Below are 25,594 nucleotides of genomic sequence, written 5' to 3' on the forward strand. Positions count from 1 at the left end.
TAGTTTGAAAACTTCTGATGTAAAGGTTCTGGTGGTATGCAGCGGGGTTCAGGGCAGTGCATAAAAGCCCTGGTAGAAATTGGCGGGGGGGTGGATGGACATGACCCCATGTCCCCTGCCCCAGGCATTCCCTCTCTTTCTGTCCATTTATAAAATAGAATTACAGACTGCCTCTGTCCGGTCTGTGCTGTCTGTGTAGCTGCTACTTGACCATCTCAGAGTTTCCACAGGTGCAGAGAGAATACACATGAAGTTGAATGCACACAAATGGCACACAGTTCAAGGCCTATATAAAAATGTGGCTTATCCCCCAAATCACACAAATGTCATTAAATGTTCAAATCTCAAAATATGGCCATTTTAGATCTGCTGGATTATGTGCAGGGAGGATTTGATTTAAATCACTAATCAGGAAGACTCAATTTAATCATGGATTTCTACATAAAAGTGCATTCTTGTTGGTTGTTATAACCTTAATACATATTCTTCACAACTCAGAGATAGATGTAGATTTCATTTTTAGAAGGTACACACTATACATCTTTACATTGATTTATTTCAAAAACTTTTCAGATTAGTTCTACAGCTATATCAGAAAATGAATGAATGTTTGGTTATTTCATTTACCAAAGGTAATTGAAACAACTATTTTTGAAGTCATTGGGAGGTGAACAATCTCCAATTCAACAGGTTGATCATTAATATTTGGAGGCTTTTCTTGCCATGCTGTATCAGGAGGAGAACATCACCAGACAGACATTTAAATTGTTTTATTTAACTAAAACAACAACATTAAGTATTCTGGATTTTTTTTCTTCAACAACAAACATATAATTTAACAAAACAAGCATATGTCCCTTGCTTCTCACATTTATCTCCAGACTTCTTCTCCAGATCTATTCTGCCCCCAACAATCTTCTATTCGTTGAACTTTTTGAAACTTTGCACTTTTAAAGAGAGGTAAGGGATTGACTGTGTACACAAATTTGCAGAGGGACAATAGGATTGAGGTCTGTTATTTCTCACCTCTGTATATTATTTATTTAAATAATTTAACAAGCATGTTACCTCTGGAGACACAAATCCAAAGTTTGAGAACTGCAAAACTAAGCATTTCTGATGGTATCTTCAAGACTGAGCACTGAGTCCCATTGAGTAGAGAGAAAGATTAACCCAAATAATCTATATTCCAGAAGCTTGTGGAACCCCATAAGATTGGGTCCCTAATCCATGAACTATTGGAACACATTTACAATGCTTTTCTTAAGCATTACATGAATATATTGTCTCATACTATAGAATTAGAATTTATAATCCCTATTCCATGATGAGATATTTTTGAGCTATAATGTGTCTTAATTAAAACTATCTTTAGATAGGTTTTTTTCCCCTCAAAAAGCTTTTTATCAAAAAAAAAATCCCATTTAAATAAAATCTCATAAAAAAAATGATTTTTATCCACCCTGATTATGTGTAATTGAGGTATGTGTTCAAAATGGGTTTAAATTTAGTTTTATTATTGAAGCAAATTCAATTCTATGATTTGGTGACTCAATGTAGTGTTCTGGGGCTGCGTGAAGTGCGGCTGCTGTCATTGAGTTGAGGCAACCCTTCTTTTATGCTTTCTGTTTGGACTTCTTTAAGTCTTGCCTCTTTTTCCAAATGTAATTTAAGTTTTCTATTGGCTTTATCACAGTCATCTCCCTTCGCCAACCTGGCCCGCTCAGACCTACTCTCTTCCAGCAGCATTATCCATACACCTCTCTGGATATCTCTACACCGCAGCTAACACCAAGTCTCCCAGCTCAGATAGACAGACTTCTGCTAGCAGGGCCTAAAGTAGCATGCTAAAAATATCTTTGTGGATGTTGCAACCCCCAAGGCTTAAGAGCCCAAGCCCCAGGCCATGCCACAACATTTAGGTCTATCCAGGTCTGTCTATTCAGGCTGAAGCCTGCTCCCAGCTGCTGTGCAGATGTACCCTGTGTGTCTACAGTACATATCCTCATGTGTGGTAAGGATGGTTTTTGCAACTTCCCAGTCAGAGCTCCCTTAATAACTTTTGCTAGACACAAAGCTTAAAACAGAAGAGGAACTTTAATAATCCCCGGGGGGGAATGCATCTTATAAAAACACAATACACAAAACGAAGTTTAGCAGGAACATGAACGTGGACTTGGAAAACATAAAAACAGATATTCCTGTGTGCATATGTGTGTAATGTAAACTTCCCTCAGAACTCAGGAGCAATCCTATCATTGACTTCAATGGAGTCAGTGTTTTACACACGCTATACTGTTAAGACTAACAGCTTCATTGCAGGGATTCTCCAATGACTTTTTCAAAGTACAGAGCTTTCCCTGTTTGAGTTCCTCAACTTTCCTGCTAGCCCACTCTTTCATTCACCCCGTAAGAATCCTGTTTTTCTTTCTCTTGGCACAGAAATACAGTTTTACAATCCAGATGGTGACATTATAAAGAACTTGAATAAATGATCAGCAAATATTTCTCTATATACAAATAAGCAACTCTAGGAAAGAATTGGTATTGGAAATATCTACATTATAATACCTTTTGCTAAGGAGGAGATTGCTTAAGATTTCTGAACAATATATTGAGCTTAGCATTAGAATACATTTCTGTTGTTCTACTTTATACCAAGCACTATTTTTGAAACGATACTTTCAGCAGTCAAATGTACTGTGTGAACATGCACTATCAGAGAACAGCACGTGTATCTAAATGAACAACAATTCAAATAAAGGTAATAGTTGCATACTGCTTCAGGCACATGTTTGTATTTACACTTAATAGCCAAGATTTTCCATATAAGGAACCTAAAGTTAGTCTCACAAAGTTGCCAGTTCTTGTTATTTTGTTGCAATATTCCCAATAGTTGGTGTTTTTCTTAAATCACAGCCCCTGAAGTTATGTGATTAAGTAAGAATCTCAACTTTCTTTTTTGTCTTTTTTTTTGGGGGGGCTAGGGTAAGGGGTGTTTAAAGTGTGTTTCTAGCCCTCATGGAGAAAAAACTGGAAATGTGAACCCTAAGGAATCAAAACCGAGAAGACAAGGCAAGAAACTGAAACATATATACCAAAAAAATTCCATTATTCATATGGGCCTGACTCATGATTTTTGAATGCTTAAGTTTGACAATAGAGTACTTCTGAATAAGTGACCAAAAACAACTCCCATTGAAGTCAGTGGCTGGTCAGCACTCAGGCTACTTATTTAGGAGCCTACCTTTGGTTCTAACTTTAGCATGTATTTTTGAAAATCTTGGTGTATATGTACATGGGAGCATAGCTGGAGTATGGAACTTCATTATATTGCTAAAAAGTTAGTAGAAAACAGTGTATAGTGCAATAGAAGCATGTAGTTTTCAAATGGTTATAACTTCATTAATAACAATTTTTGTCATATTGGTTAAAGGCACTAGTCCTCATTAAGGCCCCAAGCCAGCCATCTGATTCATGAGGAAAGTCCCTTTTCCTGTGCTAAGCACCATTGAGTTCAAAAGGATTTTGTACAGATATAAAGGGTTTGTGTCAGAGAGTCGAATTTCAGAACTGGGGCCTAAGAAAAAACAATTTTTTTGGTGGTATTTGGTGGTAGCAAACAGAGGCAAGTATCAAAACCTATAATTGTATAGAATCAAGTATATTTAGAAGACCCACAGGATTATTCTAATGCAAAAATACATTAGCAGAGTGTGTTTTACCTCTGGTGTTTTTTTTCTGAACGTCCAAACAGAATTTTACCAAACTTTCTAAATCAATCTTAGGACTGAGAACAAGCAAAAGGAATATTATCTCAAACGTTAACTTCACTGAAATGTTATGAGCAACTGGAGATGCGCTTCAAACGTAATTTTAACGTGGCACGGGAGAGGCTATAAACAGTGAATCTTAATTTGGAAACGTTTTTCTATTTTTCCCATTGCACACCATTTTAGACTTTATTTCATTCTTTGAGGTAAATTTGCTGCCTTGCTGCAACAATAACTTGTTTGAGAGAGAAAGAGGAAAAAGTGGCAGTATATGCATTTGAAAAATCTGTCAGAAGCCAAATACAGCAGGCCCTGGTGTCTAACTTATACATCATCTCAAATACATTTGTGAATTTATCCTCATTTTTAATACACACAAGTTAAAGATAGGTGAGCATTCAAGGCTGAGCACCTGAGTATCAGTCTGATCACCGAAGACAAATAGTTAGAACAGACTCTAATGGACCCTTTCTTCACTACCCAAAAGCAGCACGTGCTTTGGTATGACGAATCTTTGCTCAAGAGAGGACCAAGACCAGCCTGGAAATACATGTATGTTGTAGACCAACAGTGAAGAGCATTGGCAGAATCATACGGGCCTGGCATTCATTATTCACCATCCTTCATGATAAATACATAGTCCTCTTGGTTAGTTTCATTCATGTTTGAAGTGTGAGTCTCAAACTTTCCTTTGTCTGTAGATGAAGAGGACTCAAGCAAGCCTCCTTCAGGCTGTAAGTGGCTCTTCCTACAATTCACAGTGGTGGCGCTAGGGCCTGAAGGTGGAACATAAATACTTCTGGGAGGGATGTAAGTGAGATTAGGTGGCTCTCTGATATATCTGAAACCCTCTGAAGTTGCATGTGTACCAGGCATATCCATTAATAGTCTCTTGTTATCTGAGCCAGTGGTAGGACACTCGGGGCCCCCACTGGCATTACCAAGTAGGTTTGAGGAAGACTGAGCAACACTGAAAGTTGCTTTATTTGTTGTCTGAACCCTAGCTGGATATGTATATTTCATCTTGGAGTGATTGCATTCTCTGGAGTCTTTATCACTTGTATTTACATTCATTATACACTCAGGTTGTGCAGTTTCCTCTACTGGATACATAAGCTCTTCATCACTGGCTTCCTGGATTTTTAGTTTGCTAAAAGATAAAGACACTTCACAAACTTTGTCTTCTCTGGTTAAATTACATTCTGTAACAACTGTGTTGCCACGGGACGGGGGCTTCAGCTCCTGGGGTTGATCTGCAGGATTTGTGGGGTTGCCTATGCAATTCATGGCATCACTGATTTTTGCTTCGATGGTTTCTTCAGGGACCTCTTGGGCTCTGTATTTATCAAGGGCATTTCTGCTTTCAGGAGTAGCGTCAGTAAATATTGCAAAGGCTTGTGGGCCGCTTGCACCTGGTGAGAGCGGTTTGGGGCCAACTTCGTTTGCTGTCAATGGTGTTGAGATCACCAAAACGCATTCTTCACTCTGATCGCCTCTTAACTTCTCTTCGAACGCTTTCTGAGAAGAATTCTCACTGAAGATAGGCTTTTGTCCTATGACAATGTCACTGTATTTGTTCAAGAAGTCTTCGCTATCTGAGCATTTGCCATGAGAGTGTGCTGACTCACTGACTTGCCTTTGGTGTGCTTGAAGCCTGCTAGTGGACTGAGCAGATGGTAACTGAGGCATAGCAGCAGCAGGTTTAAAATGGGATTCATCTTTGATCTTACTATTTCCAGCAGTTTCAAAGGATTTCTCACTCTTTGTTGAGGACTTCTGTTGAGCACTAAGGCATGAGGAAATCTCATTATTTTCTTTGTTTCCCAGATTTTCAGAGTCCTCTCTCTGGAAGGGTTGACTCTCTCTGTCCTTGTTCTCTTCATGATACCAATGCATTTGTGCTCTCCTCTGTAGGATGTCCCCCAAATCACTGTGTTGCACTTCGTTTATCATTTCAAGGATGGATTCACACTCGATTCTTGCAAGAAATATTTCAAATGCAGTCTCTTTTGTTTCCTCCTCATTTATCTTTCTGACAAGTGAATACTCTGTTGCCGTTGTTGCAATGTAACCTATTTTCTCCAGTACTGTTTTTACTATGTTTTCTGGGAGCACTGATTGAACAGAGTAGACAAAATTACCTGTAAACGTCTGGGGAAAAAAAAAAAAACATTAAGATGGGCATTGAGGGAAATCATGCAGGGGAAGGGGCTTTTTAAACAAGTTCATAACTATTTAATTTTTTAACAACTATTTCCCCAAACTTGCATCACCGAGTTTTGAATTTTGAGGTTTTATACCAGCATTATTGGCAGCCTCCTGAAAATTATTGCTTTGCTCAAGTGCGATAACTTCAGTGGAGCTATGCTAATTTCCACCAGCTGAAGATATGGCCCGTTACCTCACTAATTGAAAAGGACAGTGGCAGCAGCAGAAGATCTTCGTGGTCAGACTAGGAGAGTAGAAGAACTACCAGCCACCTTTTCTTGTGTTCCATTCAAGAGCAAAATCTTTTTCAATTTAAAAAATGGAACCCCCTTGAACACTGAAGCTCTCCCATCGACGCAGCGCTGTCTACATGGGGGTGGGTGGGTGTTAGGTTAGTATAACTATGTCGCTCAGGGGTGTGGATTTTTCACAGCCTTGATCTGGCCTAAAATATGTTCAGACCAAACAATCTGAGTAGAGTGGAAAAACAGGCTTGTCTTATGCAAAGGAATATGGATTTGCCCATCTGCCTGAGTCTATCTCTGTAAGCTAGAGACAATGAAAGTGTATTTGCCTCTAAGGTAAACAAAGTAATCAACCCACCAGAAAGAGCTAATTAACAAGAGGACAAAAAGGGGACATGCTCTGCACCCTGCGGAACAAGCAGCAGGGAAGCACTTTGTATGGGGTTACTTTTCAAAAAAATACATTTCAAAGATTTTCTGAGTTATAAGGAAGGGGAAAAAGACATTGCGATTATCCATCCCTTAAGGGACAAAAGGGCCAGCACTTCTGGAATCTGTGCAAGGTGTATTTTGCAGCCAGGTGGATTGAGGACACAGAGAACTGACTGTGAGTGAGAAATTGCCTTATACCAGGCTTGTAATATGTTAAGTTTTAGACACCAGAAAGTGTAATTTATTTATGGTTTACCTGTACCAATTTTTAGTTTCTATTGTCTCTGCTTACTATCACTTAAATCTCTGTTCTTTAGCAATAAACTTATTTTTGGTTTTACCATAAAGTCATCTCAGTGCTGTGTGTTACAGTAAAGCATGGGTCCTCAGCAAAACTAACAAGCTGTTGTGTGCACTGTCTCTTTGGAGGCAGCAAACTTTGGTAATTTCGGAGACTCTGCAGTGATAGGGGCAGGGTACTGCAGAGGAACTTGCAGAGGGTTTACTGAATGTTCCCTGCAAGTCCAGGTTAAGACTGGCAGAGTCTTGAGGCATTTGCTGGTAAGGCGGACAGATGGATGTGGCAGGGAGCTGACACACAGTTAAACTTCAGCAAAGCCCTCTTGCTGAGGCAGAGGGATAACCCAGTGGCTTACAGTTCTGGGTGCTCTGAGAAAGCATCACAGGATGCTCAGCGCTTTCTGGAAATCAGGCCTCTTTTAAGTGTGCCAAGTTGGGCACCCAAAATCAGTAGTTACTTTGGAAAAATCTTGGTTTAAAGCCTTACATGTAAACATTATTGATAATCCTTTCCATTACCTGTATCTGCCTGTCTCCTGCCTTCTACTCAGATTGTAAACTGCTTGGGGAAGGGGCTGTTTTTTTTGTTTGTTCTGCCTTTGCATGCTGCCTGGCACAGTGGACTCCAGATTCATGCCTGGGGCTGTGAGGGGCTATGTTAATACAAATTATAATGCCATTGTTGGGTTCATTTAATAGAGTTGTATGAATATACCAGCTTCTCTGTTTCTGGAGCTTCCCTTGGTGTTGGAACACTAGATTTCCCACATGTTCCCCTGAACCTAGTCTAAAGCTATAACAAAGAGCTCCAAGGTGCTGAGGTGGTGACTCAAAATTGTGACAAGTGTTTTGAAGGGCTGTTCAAAGATCATAGTATTAGGTAGCTGTAATAGTCGCTCTGGTCAAGCAAACTCCTGTGCAACAGGCTTGCAGAGGATACTGTCTGTATCATTTTACTCTGGTCTGCTGCAGGCTCCATATTCCTCAGACTCTTTTGTCCTTCATCAAAAGTTTCCGTTCCCTCAGGGTGGCATTTACCTTTCTCTTTGTTTAGCTTTTCCTTATCTCCTGTCTTTTGATAGTTTGTTATATATTTGCCTGGAGAACAATATGGACAGATGAGCAACGGGTTATGGGGGGTGGGGGAGGGGCATAGTCTGTAGGCTGTGTAATTAATCCACAATCAAGGGTGTGACCGTCAAAAAAGACGTGCTAAAAGCCTTTCTGCTTAGCAAAGTTAGGCCAGGCCATCACTGTGGATTCCGCGGTTGATAGTTCCCACTTCTTCTGGTACTGTTTGACTCTGCCCATAGAATCACAGAATATCAGGGTTGGAAGAGACCTCAGGAGGTCATCTAGTCCAACCCCCTGCTCAAAGAAGGGCCAATCCCCAAATCATCACCTTCCATGGATCAGCCCTGTGTCTGCACAGTAAGGATGGCAGCAGGTGGAATGAGCAGGGAACTGAGTAAGCAAGCCCTGTATAGGGCACAGAACTGCTGGAAACTGTGGCTCACGCCCTACACAGGGCTCACGCCCCTCCGCATCCTTCCTCCAGCCCCCTCCTAGCTCTGGCTGTGGGGCTGGCTCACACACCATGCCACGCCCCCCGTGTCTGTGCACTGATTTGTCTTGTGTGATATTTATTTGAGCATTAGAATGAATCCAAACTGGCAACCATGCAGGGCTTAAATGGCATTTCACAGCTCATGCTCTGGGACCCACACTTTTAGAATGATGACATTATGTAAAATTGCTTCCTTTTGTCTGATCTGTAGAGAACCCAATTTGCATTAAAAATAGCCAAGGAAGAGCTATAATGTTAGTGTAGCTTGTTTTAATGTTTATGCTTTCTACGTTAGAACATTACTGCAATGTGGCTGTGACATGCAAAGTACAAACACTCCATTCACAAAGACGAGAATGAAGAGACGGCACATAGCTTTTGCTCACCAGTATAACACTGTGAATAGTTTTCGGAGTAGCAGCCGTGTTAGTCTGTATCCGCAAAAAGAAAAGGAGGACTTGTGGCACCTTAGAGACTAACCAGTTTATCTGAGCATAAGCTTTCATGAGCTGTAGCCACAAGTCCTCCTTTTCTTTTTACTGTGAATAGTGCAAAGCATGCGGCTCCCTTCTAGGAAGGCAGGCTACATAAGCAACATTTTCAAACGCACCTAAAACTTATTTTCCAAAGTGACTTAGGCACTTTGTTGAAGTCTCATTGAAAGTCTTGGGCTCCTAAGGACCATATTTTCAAAGATATTTAGTCACCTAAAGATGCAGCTATGCACCCACTTGGATTTTAAAAAGCACCTAGTTCCCAAAAGGCTAAATGCCTAACCTGCTCAGGTCCTTTTTAAAATCTGACAAGGCACCTAGCTGCATCTTTAAGCAACTACCTTTGAAAATCTGGCCTTAAGTCACCTAGGTCTGCATGCAATAAAACACCAGCAGCTGGCCCATGTCATCTGACTTGGGCACATGGGACTCAGGCTATAAAATTATAGCCTAGACATCTGGGATCTGGCTGGAGCCTGCGCTGTGGGACTCCCCAAGGAGGGAGGGTCCCAGATCTTGGGCTCCAGCCCAAGCTGGAACATCTACACTGTAATTTTATGGCCCCATGCAGCCCAAGCCCACATGCCCAAGTCAGCTGGTATACAGACATATCCTTAGGCACTTTTAAAAATTTTATCCCTTGCACATAATGGGCCTGCTTGAAAGACCACTGAAATAAATAGAAAATTTCCCCTTGACTTCAGGGGACTTTGGATCAAGCTGTAAATCACTAATTTCATTAAAGGTGCAGTACACTGGGAATAAAGCACTACCCTGCGGATTTGATTTATAGCTTTCTGATCCTGTTGCTATGCTACTGTTTTCATCTAATATCTTACCTTCAGCGACTTTATTTCTTTTCTCCAAGGAGAGAGGAACAGGTTGATGCAGAGCAGCTCTAGGAACTCGAAAGCTTGGATCAGGCTTTTGAAAACATTGCCTCCTTGTTGCTTTTTCATCTTTAAACAATTCTCTGCAATGCTGTAGAAGCCAAACCTGCTAAATCTCTCAGCAGGGCACGCACCAGACTCCAGGAAGTGTTTAGCTTTTGCTTTTATCGTTGTCTCGTTGCAGATCAAAAGTTTTCCTTCCCACCACTTTGTGCCATAGTATGCAAGGTAGTCCCTTAAAATGTCTTGTTTGGCTGGTGCTGCTGCTTTCAGCTCCTTCATAGTGTGCAGGAGTGCCACACTAGCAAATAGAGTTCTTTAAATTTCAAGCACGGTTATGGGATTGTAAATGAGGAAGTTGCTATCCTGCTTTACCTTTGCTGAGTTTTTTCTGTCTAATCCGTTATTGGCTTCTCGGTGGCACTGCTAAGAAGTAAGTGGTCACACTGTGTGTCAGTCAAGGCTCAAGTTACAAGGACAGCTCTTGTGGAATCAGGAAGTAAAAACACAAGTCCAAAGCAAAAGTGAAACCTGCTCTCCGGCTGTTCACCATCTGTGCCTACAGCAGCCTCCTGGTGATTACTTGCAATAACGGACTACTCCTGGAAATGTAGGGCCACAGTAAAACAAACGGAATGTAATGACACAGTAATGGGGGGGCGGGGTGAGGGATAACTCAGTGATTTGAGCATTGGCCTGCTAAACCCAGGGTTGTGAGTTCAGTCCTTGAGGGGGCCATTTAGGGATCTGGGGCAAAAATTGGGGATTGGTCTTGCTTTGAGCAGGGGGTTGGACTAGATGACCTCCTGAGGTCTCTTCCAACCCTGATATTCTATGATAAACAGCGCAAGGAGTAGGCTGCATTATTCATAATCATAGTTTGTTCAGCCCTCCAGTCAATAAGATGCCTGCAGCTACAGTTGGCGATTGTCCTGGGGTCTCCAGGAATTAAAGATTACTCTTTAGTTAAAGACTGATTGGCCTGTGACAAAACCCTCCAGGAATATGTCCAACCAAAATTAGCAACCCTAAAGCTGTTGCAATTTTCCCTTCTGAACACTGCAGTATTCTACAGTAATGCAGATAGTTCAGAGGAATACAGTTTGCAGCAGTGAGTCTCCAGCATTTTGAGCCATTGCTGCAGGCAAAACTCCTGTTGACTTTATTTGGTGCAGGATTGGATGGCCGGGGCGGGATGCAAGTGGTCTGGACCATGGCATTAGCACAGCCCACAAAATATTGAGTAGTTTGCAGCAGGAAGGGTAAAGTTCTCTGTTGCCTTTATTTATTCATTTTATTTTTCATCCTTTATGTCAGGAAAGCAGCTCCTGCATTAGAAACCTCCCTTCACTGTTTACTTTTATTCCCAACAGGAACATGAACCAATTGCTGTATTAAATCTAACTGGTCACACCAACTGGGAAGAGGTGCCATCAAGCCTGATAGGGAAGACTAAATATCCAGGTCCAAAATGCCATAGCAAGAAGGTGCTGGGCCTGTCCCCAACTCAGTGGAAATGTCTGAGCAAGGTCACATGATTTCCATGCCAAGCTAGACCTTCATTCTACAGGATGCCCTGGGTTTAAGCAGCAGAAGAGAGACTCTGCAGCAGCTTTAGGTACATTTAAAGACTGGAGGGTCTGAATGAAATAGGATTATGAATAATGCAGCATATTCCTTGTGCTATTTATTTTGACATTATATTCAGTTTATTTTACTCTGCCTCTACATTGCCAAGATTCGAATGTGAGCAGTGTCTCGATTTAGGATTCCCTTCTCCCTCCCATCCTCTTTGGTGGGGCAGTTTTGTAATCTGGATTTTGGATGCAACACCTAGAAGACTCGTTCAGATCTGGATCAAAACACTCCCCAAATTCAGTGATGTTTGCATTTGGAATCTGGATTTGGGGCTCCTTGTCTTTGGCCAGCACAGTGTTTGTGCCAGTCTTCTCCCATCTGTTAATGTCTGCTCTCCCTATTCTTTTATTGGTCTTCTAGGACTGCCATTTATATTAAGACCAAATCAGAGATAGTGTAATCCAGCCTCACTGCAGGGATGGCCTTGGAACTGCACCTGCTGATTCCAGGTCTGAATTTGGCTCCATAAATTCTTAATGGCATCACTCACAATAGATTATCCCAGTTACAATATAGCTATTCCTTTTTAAACACCATTTTCTTGTTAATCCCTTTGAATAAATGGTTTCCCTTGATTAATTTTGTGCCAAATCCCAGATTCACATAAACACAGTCATTTGCTGCTCCCTCTTCTCATGCACAAGACAGCTGTGCTCTATTGCAATTGAACCAGTTTTGAATCTGACTTCTCAGGCTTCCTAGAAACATGTGCCTTGATAATCATTCCAAGTGAAATGTCATTGGGAATTTCTTATGTAGAAATCGTGCATGGATAATTGCTCTATGGAAATTGCTGCTTTAGCCAGTAATAAGGACATGTCCGAATGAGGCCATCTGGCCAGCTGCTGCACTATTTCAATGCCCCCTCTCTTAGCCCCAGAAGTCAGAGACGTGGCACCGCTGGAGCCTATAGGCAGCTCAGCTGCACCATCACCACATGCAGACAGCTACTGACCCAAGCTGGGGCCCAGCATCCATGTTTCTGCTCATTCCCCCACCATTATGCTGAGGTGAGCTGAAATATATTTTCTACTGTTGTCTCTTTAAATGTCTCCAGGGATGGGATTTCTACCCTTTCTTTTGGGAGATTGTTCCAAAGGCTTAGAAATCTGGCCTCCAAAAACATTTCTGAGACCACCACTTCAAAACACAAGATGGTACTTGGTTGATGCCAGCTCTCACTGACAACATGGCACGGGTTTGTGCCAGTGACTTAGCTGTGCAAGGTGCAATAGTCCATTTACAATTCCTTAAGCCAAACAGGCTCCCATTAGATACACACTTTTTTTTTTAAACAAAAGCATATGAAAGAGTTTGTTGCACAGTCCATGCTTTGCTCTTTCCTCTGTTTCTTTTACAGTTTGTGACACAGAAATAAATCTGGCTTTAACCTCTCACCAACATAAAATATCTTGTTGGGAGCAAAGCTGTGACACAATGATCTTGGTTTTACAGGGATCTTTCATTGCTTCATCTTTGTTGGCATCTAACCTGGCAAAAAGTGCCTCTCCACCTTGAATTTATTGGATTCATTCAGAGCAAAAGAGTAGAGAGAGCTCATCCGAAATATATCGGTAAACAAGTGCTTGTCACTGCTGGGGTGATTACTGTAATATTTATATTCCAAAGACTGCAACTAAGCAAAAACCTGGTCAGTAGTTCCAACAGAGAAAGCATGATGATTCTGAGGACCAAATTCAGCTCATGCATAAGCAAGCACAATTCCTATGGAATCCAAGAGGTATTGTGCCCACCTACACCAGAGCTGAACTGAACCTGGAGACTAATTCACAAAGGTACATAGGAATTTGAACTTGGGTTTCCTACATCCCTGGTGAGTGCCCTGACCGCTGGGCTATTGGCTATTCCAGGGACATCTAGGCACACAATTCTCGACTTCCTTGCACTTGGCTGTCTTTTGTACGGGGCCTGATCCTGTAGGTGTGCTCCGAGAACACCTACAGAATTGGGCCCTGATGGGAAGAGAGGTAGGGGAGTTCCCTACATGAGCAAGGGCTCTACGCTGCTTGGCTGTGCGGTGGCATCGGGACATAGTGGCTCTGTGCATGCCCACTGGCAGACACTTAGGTCCCTACAGGGTTAGGCGACAGCTGAGTGGTGATATTGAGAATGTCAGAGGCAGCTAAGTCCCTTTGTGAATCTGGCCCTGCAGGCCTGATTCTTTTACTTCATCAGGCCAGTCTCTGCCAGCAGAGGTATGCTATTAAAATCAATGGCTTTATGGATTTATACAGAAGTAAAACTAGTGTAAAGCAGGGGGGGAATCAGGTCCTAAAAGTGAGCTGGGAGCAAATTGTCAGCTCACTCCAGACACCCTTAAATACCATCCTTATCTCTGGCCATACTGAACACTGAAAGCCAATGTGCCTTTTCATCACTCCTGCAAGTTCTGTCTCTCTATGGTGAGGTGAGAATGCTTACACCAAAATGGACCTGTCTGAAATTGGGCTGGGATGTAGAGTTTGATGTTGCTGTATGAGAGATGCCTATTGCTGTATATACTGAAAAACTAACTCATGCTCAGGCATACGAGGAAGCGAGATGCCTCTAGAACAGCAAAGTCAAGTAGTAAGTGTCTGAACTTTGATCTGTTCTCTGTAAGGCTAGGAAAGGTGGCTTAGTGGACAGGACATTGGGCTGCGATTTGGGAGACTTTGGTTCAATTTCTGACTCAGAAACAGACTTCCTGTCTCGCCAATCGCAAGTGACTAAATTTAGGCTATGTCTACACTACAAAGTTATGTCGACCTACAGCCATGGCATTGATGTCCACACTACCCTCTGTCTGTTGGTGGTGCACCTCCTCACCAGGAGCACTTCCACTGACTGAAAAGGGGCAGCATGGGGGGCTGAAAGCCAGGGCTTGCAGCTCCACGCTGTTCCCCACTTGGAGCCCAGTTGACCTCAGGGCTTTTTGCCTCCATGCTTCCAGCCGGAAGCACAGGGGAAGCCTCCCAAGGCTTCTTGCCTCCAGTGGGGAGATCAGCTCTGGGAGTCTGGTTAGCTGCCGTGCTCCCAGCAGGGAGCAGGGAGCCAAGACTCTGGGGGACACAGGACTCCCAGTAGGGCACGCTGATCCAGAAGCCTTGGAAGCAGCCCAAGCCTGGAGCCTGGATGGCAGCCTGGCTTGGAGCAGAGACTGGGCAGCAGCCCAGGAACCGGCCTTTTTGTCAAATTCACAGCTCCAGCAGAGCCGTGGAATTGACAAGAATGACAGCCAACAGCCGATGGAAGGACAGCAGTGTCTACATAGACACTGCGTCACCCTAACTACACCGACATAGCCCTACTCCTCCCGTTGAGGTAGTTTTATTATGTCGGCATAGCAGGGGCGTTACATTGGCGGGAGGAGAGTTTCAGCGTGTACTCCTCCACGGTTTTGTCTACAAAAGCTGACAAAACTGTATAGTGTCGACAAGGCCTATGCCTTAGTGCTCTATCTGTGAAATGGGTTAATACTTCCGTACCTCACAGGGGCATTGCGAGAATAAAATCCATTAATGGTGGCAAGGCGCTGAGATACTATGGTGCTGAAAACCATATGCAAGGAAAGTTTGGTGGCTGTGGTATAAAACACCACGAAAAACTGTTTAGTTCTTAGTTTGGTCATAGAAGCAACCTGAATTAAGTAAATGTCTATTTCCTGTGTTTTCTAAAGGATATAGATAGGGCACCCAGAATTTGGAAAGGAAACTCCAGCTGCTATTAGTTCCTGACAGAAACAATTGCTAATTCAGAGGCCAGGAAGTAGTGACATGCATTTTTTCCATTATAAACTAGTCAACATGCTGTTATCTGACTGGAAACTCTACCAGAATAAAGGGAATTTAAATTTCACCTCTACAATAACATATGAGATTTTTTCCCTCTTCAGATTTTTTTTATATTTTTCATTCCTCCCAGCCCATTTGTTCCCATTCTGGCCTCTTACCTCTTGAGAACTGGGACGGCTGATGAATCCCTATGCAGAGTGGATTGCCACGTGTTGTATAATGAGTAATGTACCTCTGTGTCTAGCACATAGCTGGCACTTTACCACAAATAGCAAAAAAAAAAAAAGAAAAAATCAACAATTGTAAGGTGACTGGCTTGACATCTGTGCTTTGAAGGCATAGCTGGGATGGCAAGAGGTTCTTGTAAATTGTTCTATTGTTGGCCTTCTGGGAAAGTCCTGTAAAATTTATCAAAGGTTCCTGTCCTGTCTGTGGGTGTTTTAAACCGTACTCTAGAATTCTAAAGCAGGGATATAATTCTCTATTAAATGTTATGGAATGGTTTGTCTTAAAAAAAAAAAAAGGCTATAGCAAGTTTATAATTTTCTGTTACATTCTAGGACTTTTCCAGAAGGGTAGACTGGGACTGGGATGTTTACACCTGCATGTATTCTTCATTAGGATCTATTTCTTCATTCATCACCTCTAAGAACTAGAACATTGGTTAACACAGAGCATTGCTATCAATAAAGTTGACCTGATAAACGTGTAAGGAGAAATTTATTGGGAAATGTCATGCAAGCAGTTCTGAGCATGTACATCACTGATGCCCTAACCTGTTTGTAGGTGAGCTAAGAGAAAGACACCTTTTAAATAATTTGACAGTAAGCAACTTGGCATATGGGCAAATGAAAATGTTCTAGTCATGAGCATGTAGAACTACTTTGCTGCCTCACATAGAGATATCAAAATGTATCCTACATAATCTGTTTTATTCCACACTTTGTCCTCATGCACAGTGAAGTAATCTGCAACCTTGGCCAGTACATTGCGGGTAGGGAAATAGAATCAAAGCTTTGCCCACGCTCCCCTCCCAACTGTGCAGAAGGAGGAGTGACTCCATGGAAGCTGCGCTCCCCCGTGCTCTGACAGTGTGAGTAGCCCAAGGATAGGCTTCTCCCGCTTAGTTCCCACAGAGGGTGTGTAGGGTGAGCCATAATCTTGCCCTGAATTAACCTCGTCAACTGGCAGACAACTAAAGAAGAAAATGAGCAGTCCCAAATCAGTACAGATGCAACAAAAAGCACAGGAGTTCTATGATTTACATGTATGTTCTTTACTAAAAGTTCAGTCTGCAAAGGTCAGTATACTAAAAATACCCCGAATAAAGGAGATGAATACAGACATGTGCCAATGGTAACAGCAAGAAACATTGTGTCCACACTGTTTTTCCTGACAATAACGAGATAAACAAAAGGCCATGTCCTGCACTCAGCCTGCCCACTGGGCACCCTTTGAAGTTAAGAGAGTGTCTGGGGCAAAACCTGATAGCAGGATATAGTTCTCTAACCCAACTCCCATTAAACTCTGGAGAAAGAATCCTGTTGACTTCAGTAGGTAGGGGTTAGTAAGTAGGGGTTAGATTGGACCTTTAAATAGTCCTGTGTTCTCTAAGAAATTAGATTTCTCTATTACATAATTAAAAAGAACTATAGTCAACTCTTCTTACTCTGGCGGTGGTAGTAAAAATCTACTGGAGAGAGGTTATAGTTGCATACAAACCTCTGTTAATGGTATTCTCTGTCCTGAATAGTATCTGGGTCACTTCCATTCAGACTTGTCCAACTATTTCCGCAGTAATGTTAGCTTTCACATGTTTAAAAACAATTACCAACCAGTTTTTAAAAAGTCACTCCTGCAAGTCATTTCAGTGAAATACTAATTGCAAAGTTACTTAGTACAATTAATAACGTACTTTTACTTCTAATTCTAATTTGGAGGAAATTTTAAAAAACCCAACAATTAAATACTATTTACTAAAAGAAGCACTTTTTCATTGGTCACTGTTCAGAAAGCAAGTATTTCTTTATAGTAAGTATATGACAAGATAACATACTTGTGCACTCAGTGCTAAATTACTTATAGAAGTACTACACTATTGTTAGTAGTATTTTTTTTACTTAAAACATATAAACAATAAATCATTGTTAAGCCTCAAACCAGCAGAAATATGTGCCTGGCTTCTATGCTGAACATGAGTATGGAAGATGATGTTCTAGTTGGCTTCTGTGTTCCTCTCTGACAAAGAAGCTGGACATATTTTTGATGGATTGGGCCCTTTGAGTGATGTCTACATAGTATGATAAACAGATGAGTTTATTTTATAAAACAATACACCACAAGGGGGAGCAGACAGCTATTTGTGAACAATCCTGCTACCTGTAATCCAGATTACAGTACTAAGAATGTTTTAACTCTAGTGTATGAACAGAGAGTTTGATTAGATAGCTACAGTTTTAGCACTGGTAACATTTCCCTCACTTGACAAAATACAAATCTGTCATTCTCACCACCGCCTTGATCAAAATGAGAGGTTGGGGGGAAAAATCTGAGCCCTTCACCACCCGTTGAAAATTAATGGAGGGGAATGAAATAAATTAAGGGGGCATTGTCAGGTTAAAAATAATATTTAAAATGTATTTTCTTAGCTGTATGTTCCTAACAACAGATTGGGGACCTGATCCTGTGAGGTGCAACGTGTTTGCAGCTTCAAGAGACACCCCCAGCACCACAACTTTATAGTTACAAAGGAAAGAATTTTCTACACTCTCGTTTACTTTCTAATATTTATAGGTCAGATTCTGTCACCCGTTTACTTGACTAGTACCTTATTCTGCATGGAGTCCCACTGATTCCAGCAGGACATTCATGGGGTAAGGTCCTACTAAATTCATAGATGCTAAAGCCAGAAGGGACTATTGTGCTCATCCAGGCTGATCTGTTTAGCCCAGGCCATAGAACTACCCCAAAATAATTCATACAGCAGATTTAGAAAAACATCCACTCTTGATTTAAATATTGTCAGTGATGGATTAGTAAGGAACTAAAGGAGGGAAATGAAATTTTACAGCTCTACATGGGTTTATGGAAAATAGATCCTGTCAACCTAATTCGAGATCTTACAAGTTTGGTTGTTAAAGGTAATAGTGTTGATGTAATATACTTAGACATCTGTAGAGCATGTGAGTTGGTATGACATGACATTTTGATTAAAAAACTAGACTAATATAAAATTAACATGGCACACATTGAAAACTGGTTAACTGATAAAGTCTCAAAATGTAACTGTAAATGGGGGATCATCATTTTCATCAATGACCTGGAAGAAAACATAAAGCAAAGATAACATGTACTGTATTCATTTTCATAAGGAGTAATTACATACTTGTCCTTCAGAGGAGATATTAAATGGAGGTCCTTTCTGCCCATATGAAAATTGAAGAACTTTTGCCAGGGAAATATCTGCAAGAGATTTACCAAAACGGGCCAGATCCAATGGCTTCAAAGGTGCTATACTGATTTACACCAGTTAAGGATCTGGACCACAAAGAGTGTATGCTCACCATACCAAGTAAGGTCAAATCTTCATATTTACAGAGTTTACCTCTATTGTTATTGGCAGAATGAGTCAATTTCTCTCAGATATAAGAGTGATAGAGATCTAAGAACAGATGCAAGATTTATGGACAGCTAAATTGCAGTGAAAGAGATCATGAATGATTAAAAGGGTTTTTGCAAAATAAGATTCACTATGTCACTGTGCATGCCAAATCCTGGCATCTATTATTTACTTTGCACTTTGGCAATTACTGCAGGGAAAGGTCCTGATCCCTGGAACATAATCAGTAGGCTCATAATTAAGAAAGACGACTAGCTCATGCCTGGAAATACAGCTTTGTACCATGAGAACCAGACCTAACCTACCTGCTAGTATTTCAGATTACCTTTCCAGCCATGGCTATGCCAAGCCACTATGCTGTGACAGAATTTTCACAGGTACCAACCCCACCAGGAAGGCTGTTGTAGGCCTTCCTCATCAATTAGCAGTTCTGGAAACCCATTGCTATAGGTCTAGCCAATTAGGATTTCTGAGACTCCATTGACATTTCTAGCACTCCGATATCTTTTTTTAATTTTGAGGTGGGATTGGCACTTTTTGGAATGGCATCAAAAGCATGGTAGCAATATGTGTAAAGGTTAAGAATAGCAAAATATCGTCTTTCATCACCTTCAAATAGATGAGTAGTTGTGATGACCACATTTTCCAGATTCTATCCAGCCTGTCTACTTGAAATATATTTTAAATAAAAATTGTAGGTTTCTTCTTATTTCTAAGACATTTGTTATAATGTACCAATGACGTACACAAACAACAAAAAACTCTTTTTGCTCTACAACATGCGAATACCATAAGATTGACAAATAGTGTCAATTGGCTAATGTATCTACATTAACAGTGGCTAACTTGAATGTGTTTTCAGATGCTTCAGAAATATTGGATGAACTGCTTGTTGCTGTTGTTTTATTCTGCAGTTGTTTATATGAGACACCAGGGAATAATTCAAAGCCCAAAGATAAAAGTTTACCTAAACTTTCAAAATTCACTGTTAAAAAAATCCAGCTTCATTTAAAGATATAAAATAGATAAAAGTTTTATGGGTTTTATTCTTCCATTTAAGCCCCATTTTTTTTCATTCTGGCAGACTCCTCCTAAAGAGTGGGTGGAAAGAGCCACTTTCATTTAGATGATTTGGTTGAGAAGGGTTTTGACAGTCAGTTGAAGAATTTTTCAGTACATCCATTGGAACTAGCGGAATGGGGCTATTTTGTTCACACACAACCGTCTCATACGTGGGGGCAGCCTCCAGAGTGAGTGCTGTCAAAGAAATGGATGAGATGGGCTGCTGCAAGTCTTGCAGTCTGACTGGATAATTAGAAGACCTTCCTGTAGTCCCAGAGGCTGCCTCCTCTTCCAAGCTAATGTTTATAGACAATTCATTCCTTTGACGAGGATCTGTCAGAGAATAGGGCGGAGGATCATCTGTAGGAATATAGATTTGTGTCGCTCCAGGCCCAATGCACTCATCATAGCTGAAAGAAAACAAATGCAATGTAAGGTCTGTTGGCAGAATATATCAGACAGTAGTGTTCAATGTAAAAGAGGCAGGTAAAATAAAGGGGAAGCGATTATTTGATATTCCTTCCTCCAGATTGCATCCTCAGCCAGCCACTTTGGAAACTTAAGAGCATGAAAACTTAAATGCATGTCTTCAAAGAGGTCGTGAAAAAGTCAAGATACGCATCAGAGGCTCAATGAGTTTTAAGCCCCAACCCTTTCCAGCAGTGGTAGCCCATAGTAACACCTCACCTGGCATGAGCCAGCAATTGACCACAGCCCTGAAAATGAGGCAGGCTATTTTTTGTTTTATGTGATCGTCACTTTATATATATACACAGGAAGAGACAGACTACCATCTGTCTTACCATCTAAACAGGCGAGGTAGCTCATAGGTGGGAGAAAAAGAAGTACGCCCATTTTACAAACAGGGAATTGAGGCAGAGAGAGTAAGGCACACAGGGAGTCTGTATCACAGCCAGGAATTGAATGCTGGCCTCCTGAGTCATAGTCCAGTGTCTTAACCACAAGAATATCCTTCCTCTCTTCGTTTTCCGCATTAGGATAGCTAATTTCTGCTGGCCTGGAGGTGCAGAGGTTAAAGCTCCAGCCACTCTGTCTCTCTTCCCTGCCCACATGCTTGTATAGCGGAAGGAGAGCATCAGGCATGTAGACCTGTTTTCTAGCCTGCTTGGATCTGGAATGCATGAAGTTCTAATGTGACCATGCTGGGGTTTGGTGTCTGACTCCCCCTTAATCATGTGCCTGGCTGCTTGAGGCTCAATTTCAATCTGTCCCCAAATAAAGGAACAGGCTGAAATTTCCTGTCCAAACCCCATCCTGTTCAACTGAATTGCCAGCCAGTTTTGCTGGAGCCAGATAAATTAAGAATCTATTTCCTCAATTGTATTAGCATCTGAGAGATGTCACGGGCCACTTCCTGAACGATGTAATATTTAGAAGGGGTTTGATTCTGCCACATTTGCTCATGGTGAAGAATACTTTTGTCCATGAGTAGTCTTGCTGATTTCAATTAAAGTGCTTGCAGGTGTACGTATCCTATTCAGCATGAATGAGGGTGGCAAAACTGGCTGCAGCAGGCAAAGGAGGGAGTGAAAAAATACTTTAGCAATGCAGGCTGCATCTGGTTAACAAACCGCTCATAAATCCAGGGGATGTTTCTCTTTTTAGCTTCATGGGGCTAGTCCCTCTAAGAGGCAAATGCTTTTAAACTCTGAAATTCAGATTCAGTAATTCAGTAATTGTTTTGTTTTAACTTGTGATCTTTACACATTTTGCAAAAAGTCTGTGGGTTTTTTTTTTTCAGAAACAAAGTGTAGCAGATAAAAGGTTGAGTTCTTTTCACTCATGCGTCACTTGGAAACCAACTTGGTCCATTGCTTATTAGTCCCACTGAAGCTTCCCAATGTATTTGATTTTCCTTTCAATAAAATCAGACCTTGAGCCAAGGATTAAGAATCTGATGCTGCAAAGTGCCAACTCCGAATTAAGTCAATGGGAGTGAAATCTACCCAGCACCTTGCAAGGTTGGACTTTTATACAGGTATTCAGAACAGCATGTTTATTTTGAAGGATGCAGAGCCCTTGAAGTGAATAGGAGTCTTTTTGATTGCAATTGACTTGATGGGGCTGACAGAGCATCTATCCAGGCTACAGGTGTTTGAACAGCTTCTAAAACACAATCCAGGAAGCAAAGAATAGCTCCCGGATACCACCTGACTGTAAATTGACACAGCTCCATAGATTTCAATTGGGTTACACTGATTTAAAAGAGCTATCCAGCCCAACAGCCTCTCAAACACCATAACTCAACTCATGTCACAAGAAGTCATCTGGAGCCCATCCAAAGTCTATTCACACTCTCCAAAAGCCCCAGTATCTCAGCCCTCTGCATAAGGGAAAACAGACAGACTTCGCAGGGGGTGTGTTTGAGATATTTCAAACCAGCCATGTAATTGGGTGGATGAATAGTAAGGCTGAGGACCCTTCCCAGCGAACCACCTTCTGGCTGACCCTCAGGATGCTCCACGGTTGTAACTATCAGTATTGCACAGGAAGAGGCAGCCTCCCAAATAAGTGGGTCACAAGCTAGTTACAACTTTATAGGTCAAAACTAACCCCTGAAATCCTACCCAGAAACCAAGAGGCAGCTAATGCCCATCACAGGGCATGGCTGTCCCATAGTGAGAGACTTGGTTTAGCAAGAGGGTTGCCTCAGTTTTCAATGCAGTGCCAGGTAGAGTGGATTGCAGTGCTGAAGACTGGATGGATCATGGCAGTGAGGGAAAGGTTTACGTGCTACTGACCAGACAGAGAGTCGGGGTGAAAGTAATTTAAAGGACTTTCCGGTACTTCGGAGTCCTCAGCAGGGGGACATGGCCTTGACCGGAAGAGGCGGGGGCTTTAAATACCAGGGCCCTTTAAATCAAGATTTAAAGGCCCCAGGGCTCCGGCTGCGGCTAGGAGCCCTGGGGCCTTTAAATCACCCCTGGAGCTATCAGCTGCAGATGCAGCTGGGAGCCCCGGGGCTCAGGAGCGATTTAAAGGGCCCCGGGCTCTGGCCGCCGCTACCGCAGCGGAACTCCAGGCCCTTTAAGTCACCTCCGGAGCCCTGCCACCGCTACCCTGGGGCTCCGGCAGTCGGGCTCGGGTGGTGCTTTCAAGGTCCCCGGGGGCTCCGGCCGCTGCAGGGGTCCCCAGGGGCTCCAGCCACTGCGGGGAGCCCCAGGGATTCGGGGGGGGGGGGTGTGCTTTAAAGGGCCCTGGTAGCAGCCGGAGCCCCTGGCCCTTTAAATCAGCGCCAGGGCCCCCCTGCTACTCTGGGGCTCCAGCAGCGGGGCTCTGGCTGCGCTTTAAAGGGCCCGGGGCTCCGGCCACTGCAGGGAGCCTGGGGCCCTTTAAAGCGCCAGCCTGGGGAAGCCGGTCTGGTCTGGCCCGGCACACGGCTCTTGATGGTACGCTGCACTGGACCATACCGCAGAGAGGAGAAAGCAGCCGTTCCAGTGCCTGACTGAAGTTATTGTGAATTCTGACATTGACTGAAATGGGACAGGGTACAGGATCAAGGCCCTAGTCACCGTTATTATCTGATCATCAACAATTCCTTTCCTAGGATTCAAAATAATCTCTTTTAATATCTGTGATGGATTGTAGCACAGCTCTGTAAAACTAAAATGCTGAGTGGGATAAACATCAAAATGGTCCTTTGTGAAACAGACTTTGAGCAGGCTTTTAAACATCAAAATGAACAGAAACAGAATGACCATAGCCAATACTTGCTTTTCAGTCTGTCTTATGTAAAATAGCAATATGTTCTCAAAACTATGATACCCGCACGAGGAAATAAAGAAACAGATCAACAGAGCCAGACATGTACCCAGAAGCCTCCTGCTGCGAGACAAGCCCAAGAAAGAAACAAACACAACTCCACTGGCCATCACATACAGTCCTCAGCTAAAACCTCTTCAACACATCCTCACTGATCTACAACCCATCCTGGACAACGATCCCTCGCTTTCACAGGCCTTGGGGGCAGGCCAGTCCTCTCCCACAGACAACCTGCCAACCTAAAGCATATTCTCACCAGCAACGACACACCGCACCATAATAACTCTAACTCAGAAACCAATCCATGCAACAAACCTCGATGCCAACTCTGCCCACGTATCTACCCAGCGACACCATCACAGGACCTAACCAGATCAGCTACACCATCACCGGTTCATTCACCTGCACGTCCACCAATGTAATCTACGTCATCATCTTCCAGCAATGCCCCTCTGCCATATACATAGGCCAAACTGGACAGTCCCTACATAAAAGGATAAATGGACACAAATCAGATATTAGGAATGGCAATATACAAAAACCTGTAGGAGGACACTTCAACCTCCCTGGACACACAATAGCAGTTGTAAAGGTAGCCATCCTGCAGCAAAAAACCTTCAGGACCAGACTTCAACGAGAAATTGCTGAGCTTCAGTTCATTTGCGAATGTGACACTGTCAGCTCAGGACTAAACAAAGACTGTGACTGGCTATCCAACTACAAAAGCAGTTTCTCCTCCCTTGGTGTTCGCACCTCAACTGCTAGAAGAGGGCCTCATCTTCCCTGATTGAACTAACCTCGTTATTCCTAGCCTGATTCTTGCTTGCATATTTACACCTGCCTCTGGAAATTTCTACTACTTGCAGCCGACGAAGTGGGTATTCACCCACGAAAGCTCATACTCCACTACGTCTGTTAGTCGAAAGGTGCCACAGGACTCTTTTCAGCTTTTACAGATCCAGACTAACATGGCTACCCCTCTGATACTTACCAATATGATCTTTCTCAATCTGTGCTCTGGAGAAATAAAAAAACAAACAAACCACTACTGCAGATTCAATCACCTTGCTTTTTTTTTGGTAATCAGGATCACATTTTAAAAATCTAATAGGGCACACTTGCCAGGTTTTCAATTAAATCCCTTTCTGGCACTCTCAGTGCTGAATCTGCAGATTATCATTGCAAAGCAGGCAACTACAAATCATTCAGAGAGTGTTTTTTTACTCTGGAAGCGAGAAATACATTGTTGTATTTCATTTGCATTTCAGGGTCTTGATGTTAATGTTGAATTAGTCTTCTCTGAAAATACGTACGTGTTCAGTATATAAGTTGTTCTTGGCTAAGGATAGTGCTTCATTAGCTCACAATGCACAATTAACCCTGCAAATAACTATTATTATTATTTATCATAGGTGGCACAGGTAGTGATGCCTATAATTGAGTGCCCAAAATTTTCTATTATTGGATGCCAAGAATAAAAAGAAATATTGAGTAGCTACCCATTCACTGAACACCATCTGTCCTGTGCACTGAATGAGGCAGGGTCTAGAGGAAAGAACAGTACATGCTTATGTAATTAAAGCCTATATTATAATGCATTATACACAAGAGGGTCAAACGAAGGTTACACAGGCATTTCCTAACTTTTGAGTGCTTGACTTTGCAACCGTAACTTTCTTCTAATGGGGGGCGGTGGGCTGTATGTAGGTACTGCAGTAATGCGTATACTAATGTATGCAATATCACAGGTCTGACTCGTTCTTTACACACACTAACACACAGCCCCAGC

At 42.3% G+C, this 25,594-nt stretch overlaps 2 protein-coding genes and 1 long non-coding RNA gene across 4 annotated transcripts in view; 1 reads left to right on the top strand and 2 right to left on the bottom strand.

The window, feature by feature from the left end:
* Nucleotides 1-2,078: 2,078 nt before the first annotated feature.
* LOC144273056 (uncharacterized) lies at nucleotides 2,079-10,283 on the bottom strand. Its single transcript, XM_077831532.1, has 2 exons — nucleotides 9,859-10,283; nucleotides 2,079-5,924 (listed from the first exon to the last, which is right to left on the bottom strand). The coding sequence occupies exons 1-2, from the start codon at nucleotides 10,189-10,191 to the stop codon at nucleotides 4,383-4,385; spliced, it is 1,875 nt and encodes a 624-aa protein (XP_077687658.1). The 5' UTR covers nucleotides 10,192-10,283; the 3' UTR covers nucleotides 2,079-4,382.
* A 150-nt stretch (nucleotides 10,284-10,433) lies between these two features.
* The window catches only part of LOC144272893 (uncharacterized), a 51,822-nt gene continuing 36,661 nt past the window's right edge, over nucleotides 10,434-25,594 (top strand). The window contains exons 1-4 of one of the 2 annotated variants that reach the window (XR_013347691.1): nucleotides 10,434-10,519; nucleotides 11,283-11,527; nucleotides 12,422-12,557; nucleotides 15,902-16,034. This is a non-coding gene — a long non-coding RNA (uncharacterized LOC144272893). Of the gene's footprint in view, nucleotides 10,520-11,282; nucleotides 11,528-12,421; nucleotides 12,558-15,901; nucleotides 16,035-25,594 lie in introns of those variants that run through there. The other variant, XR_013347692.1, reaches the window with a different exon arrangement.
* The window catches only part of BEAN1 (brain expressed associated with NEDD4 1), a 110,685-nt gene continuing 105,173 nt past the window's right edge, over nucleotides 20,083-25,594 (bottom strand). Inside the window, 2 exon segments of the mRNA XM_077831270.1 lie at nucleotides 20,083-20,106; nucleotides 20,108-20,432. Of these exon segments, the coding sequence (XP_077687396.1) occupies nucleotides 20,083-20,106; nucleotides 20,108-20,432 (349 nt within the window).

The sequence above is a fragment of the Eretmochelys imbricata genome, chromosome 12 (assembly GCF_965152235.1).
Source record: "Eretmochelys imbricata isolate rEreImb1 chromosome 12, rEreImb1.hap1, whole genome shotgun sequence".
Lineage (NCBI taxonomy): Eukaryota > Metazoa > Chordata > Testudines > Cheloniidae > Eretmochelys > Eretmochelys imbricata.

Bases quoted from the DNA above. Each gene is read 5' to 3' on its own strand.
- LOC144273056 (XM_077831532.1), bottom strand. From the start codon at position 10,191: ATGAAGGAGCTGAAAGCAGCAGCACCAGCCAAACAAGACATTTTAAGG. The intron at 5,925-9,858 runs GTAAGATATTAG...TTTTTTCCCCAG, and splicing joins AAGAAATAAAGTCGCTGAAG to ACGTTTACAGGTAATTTTGT.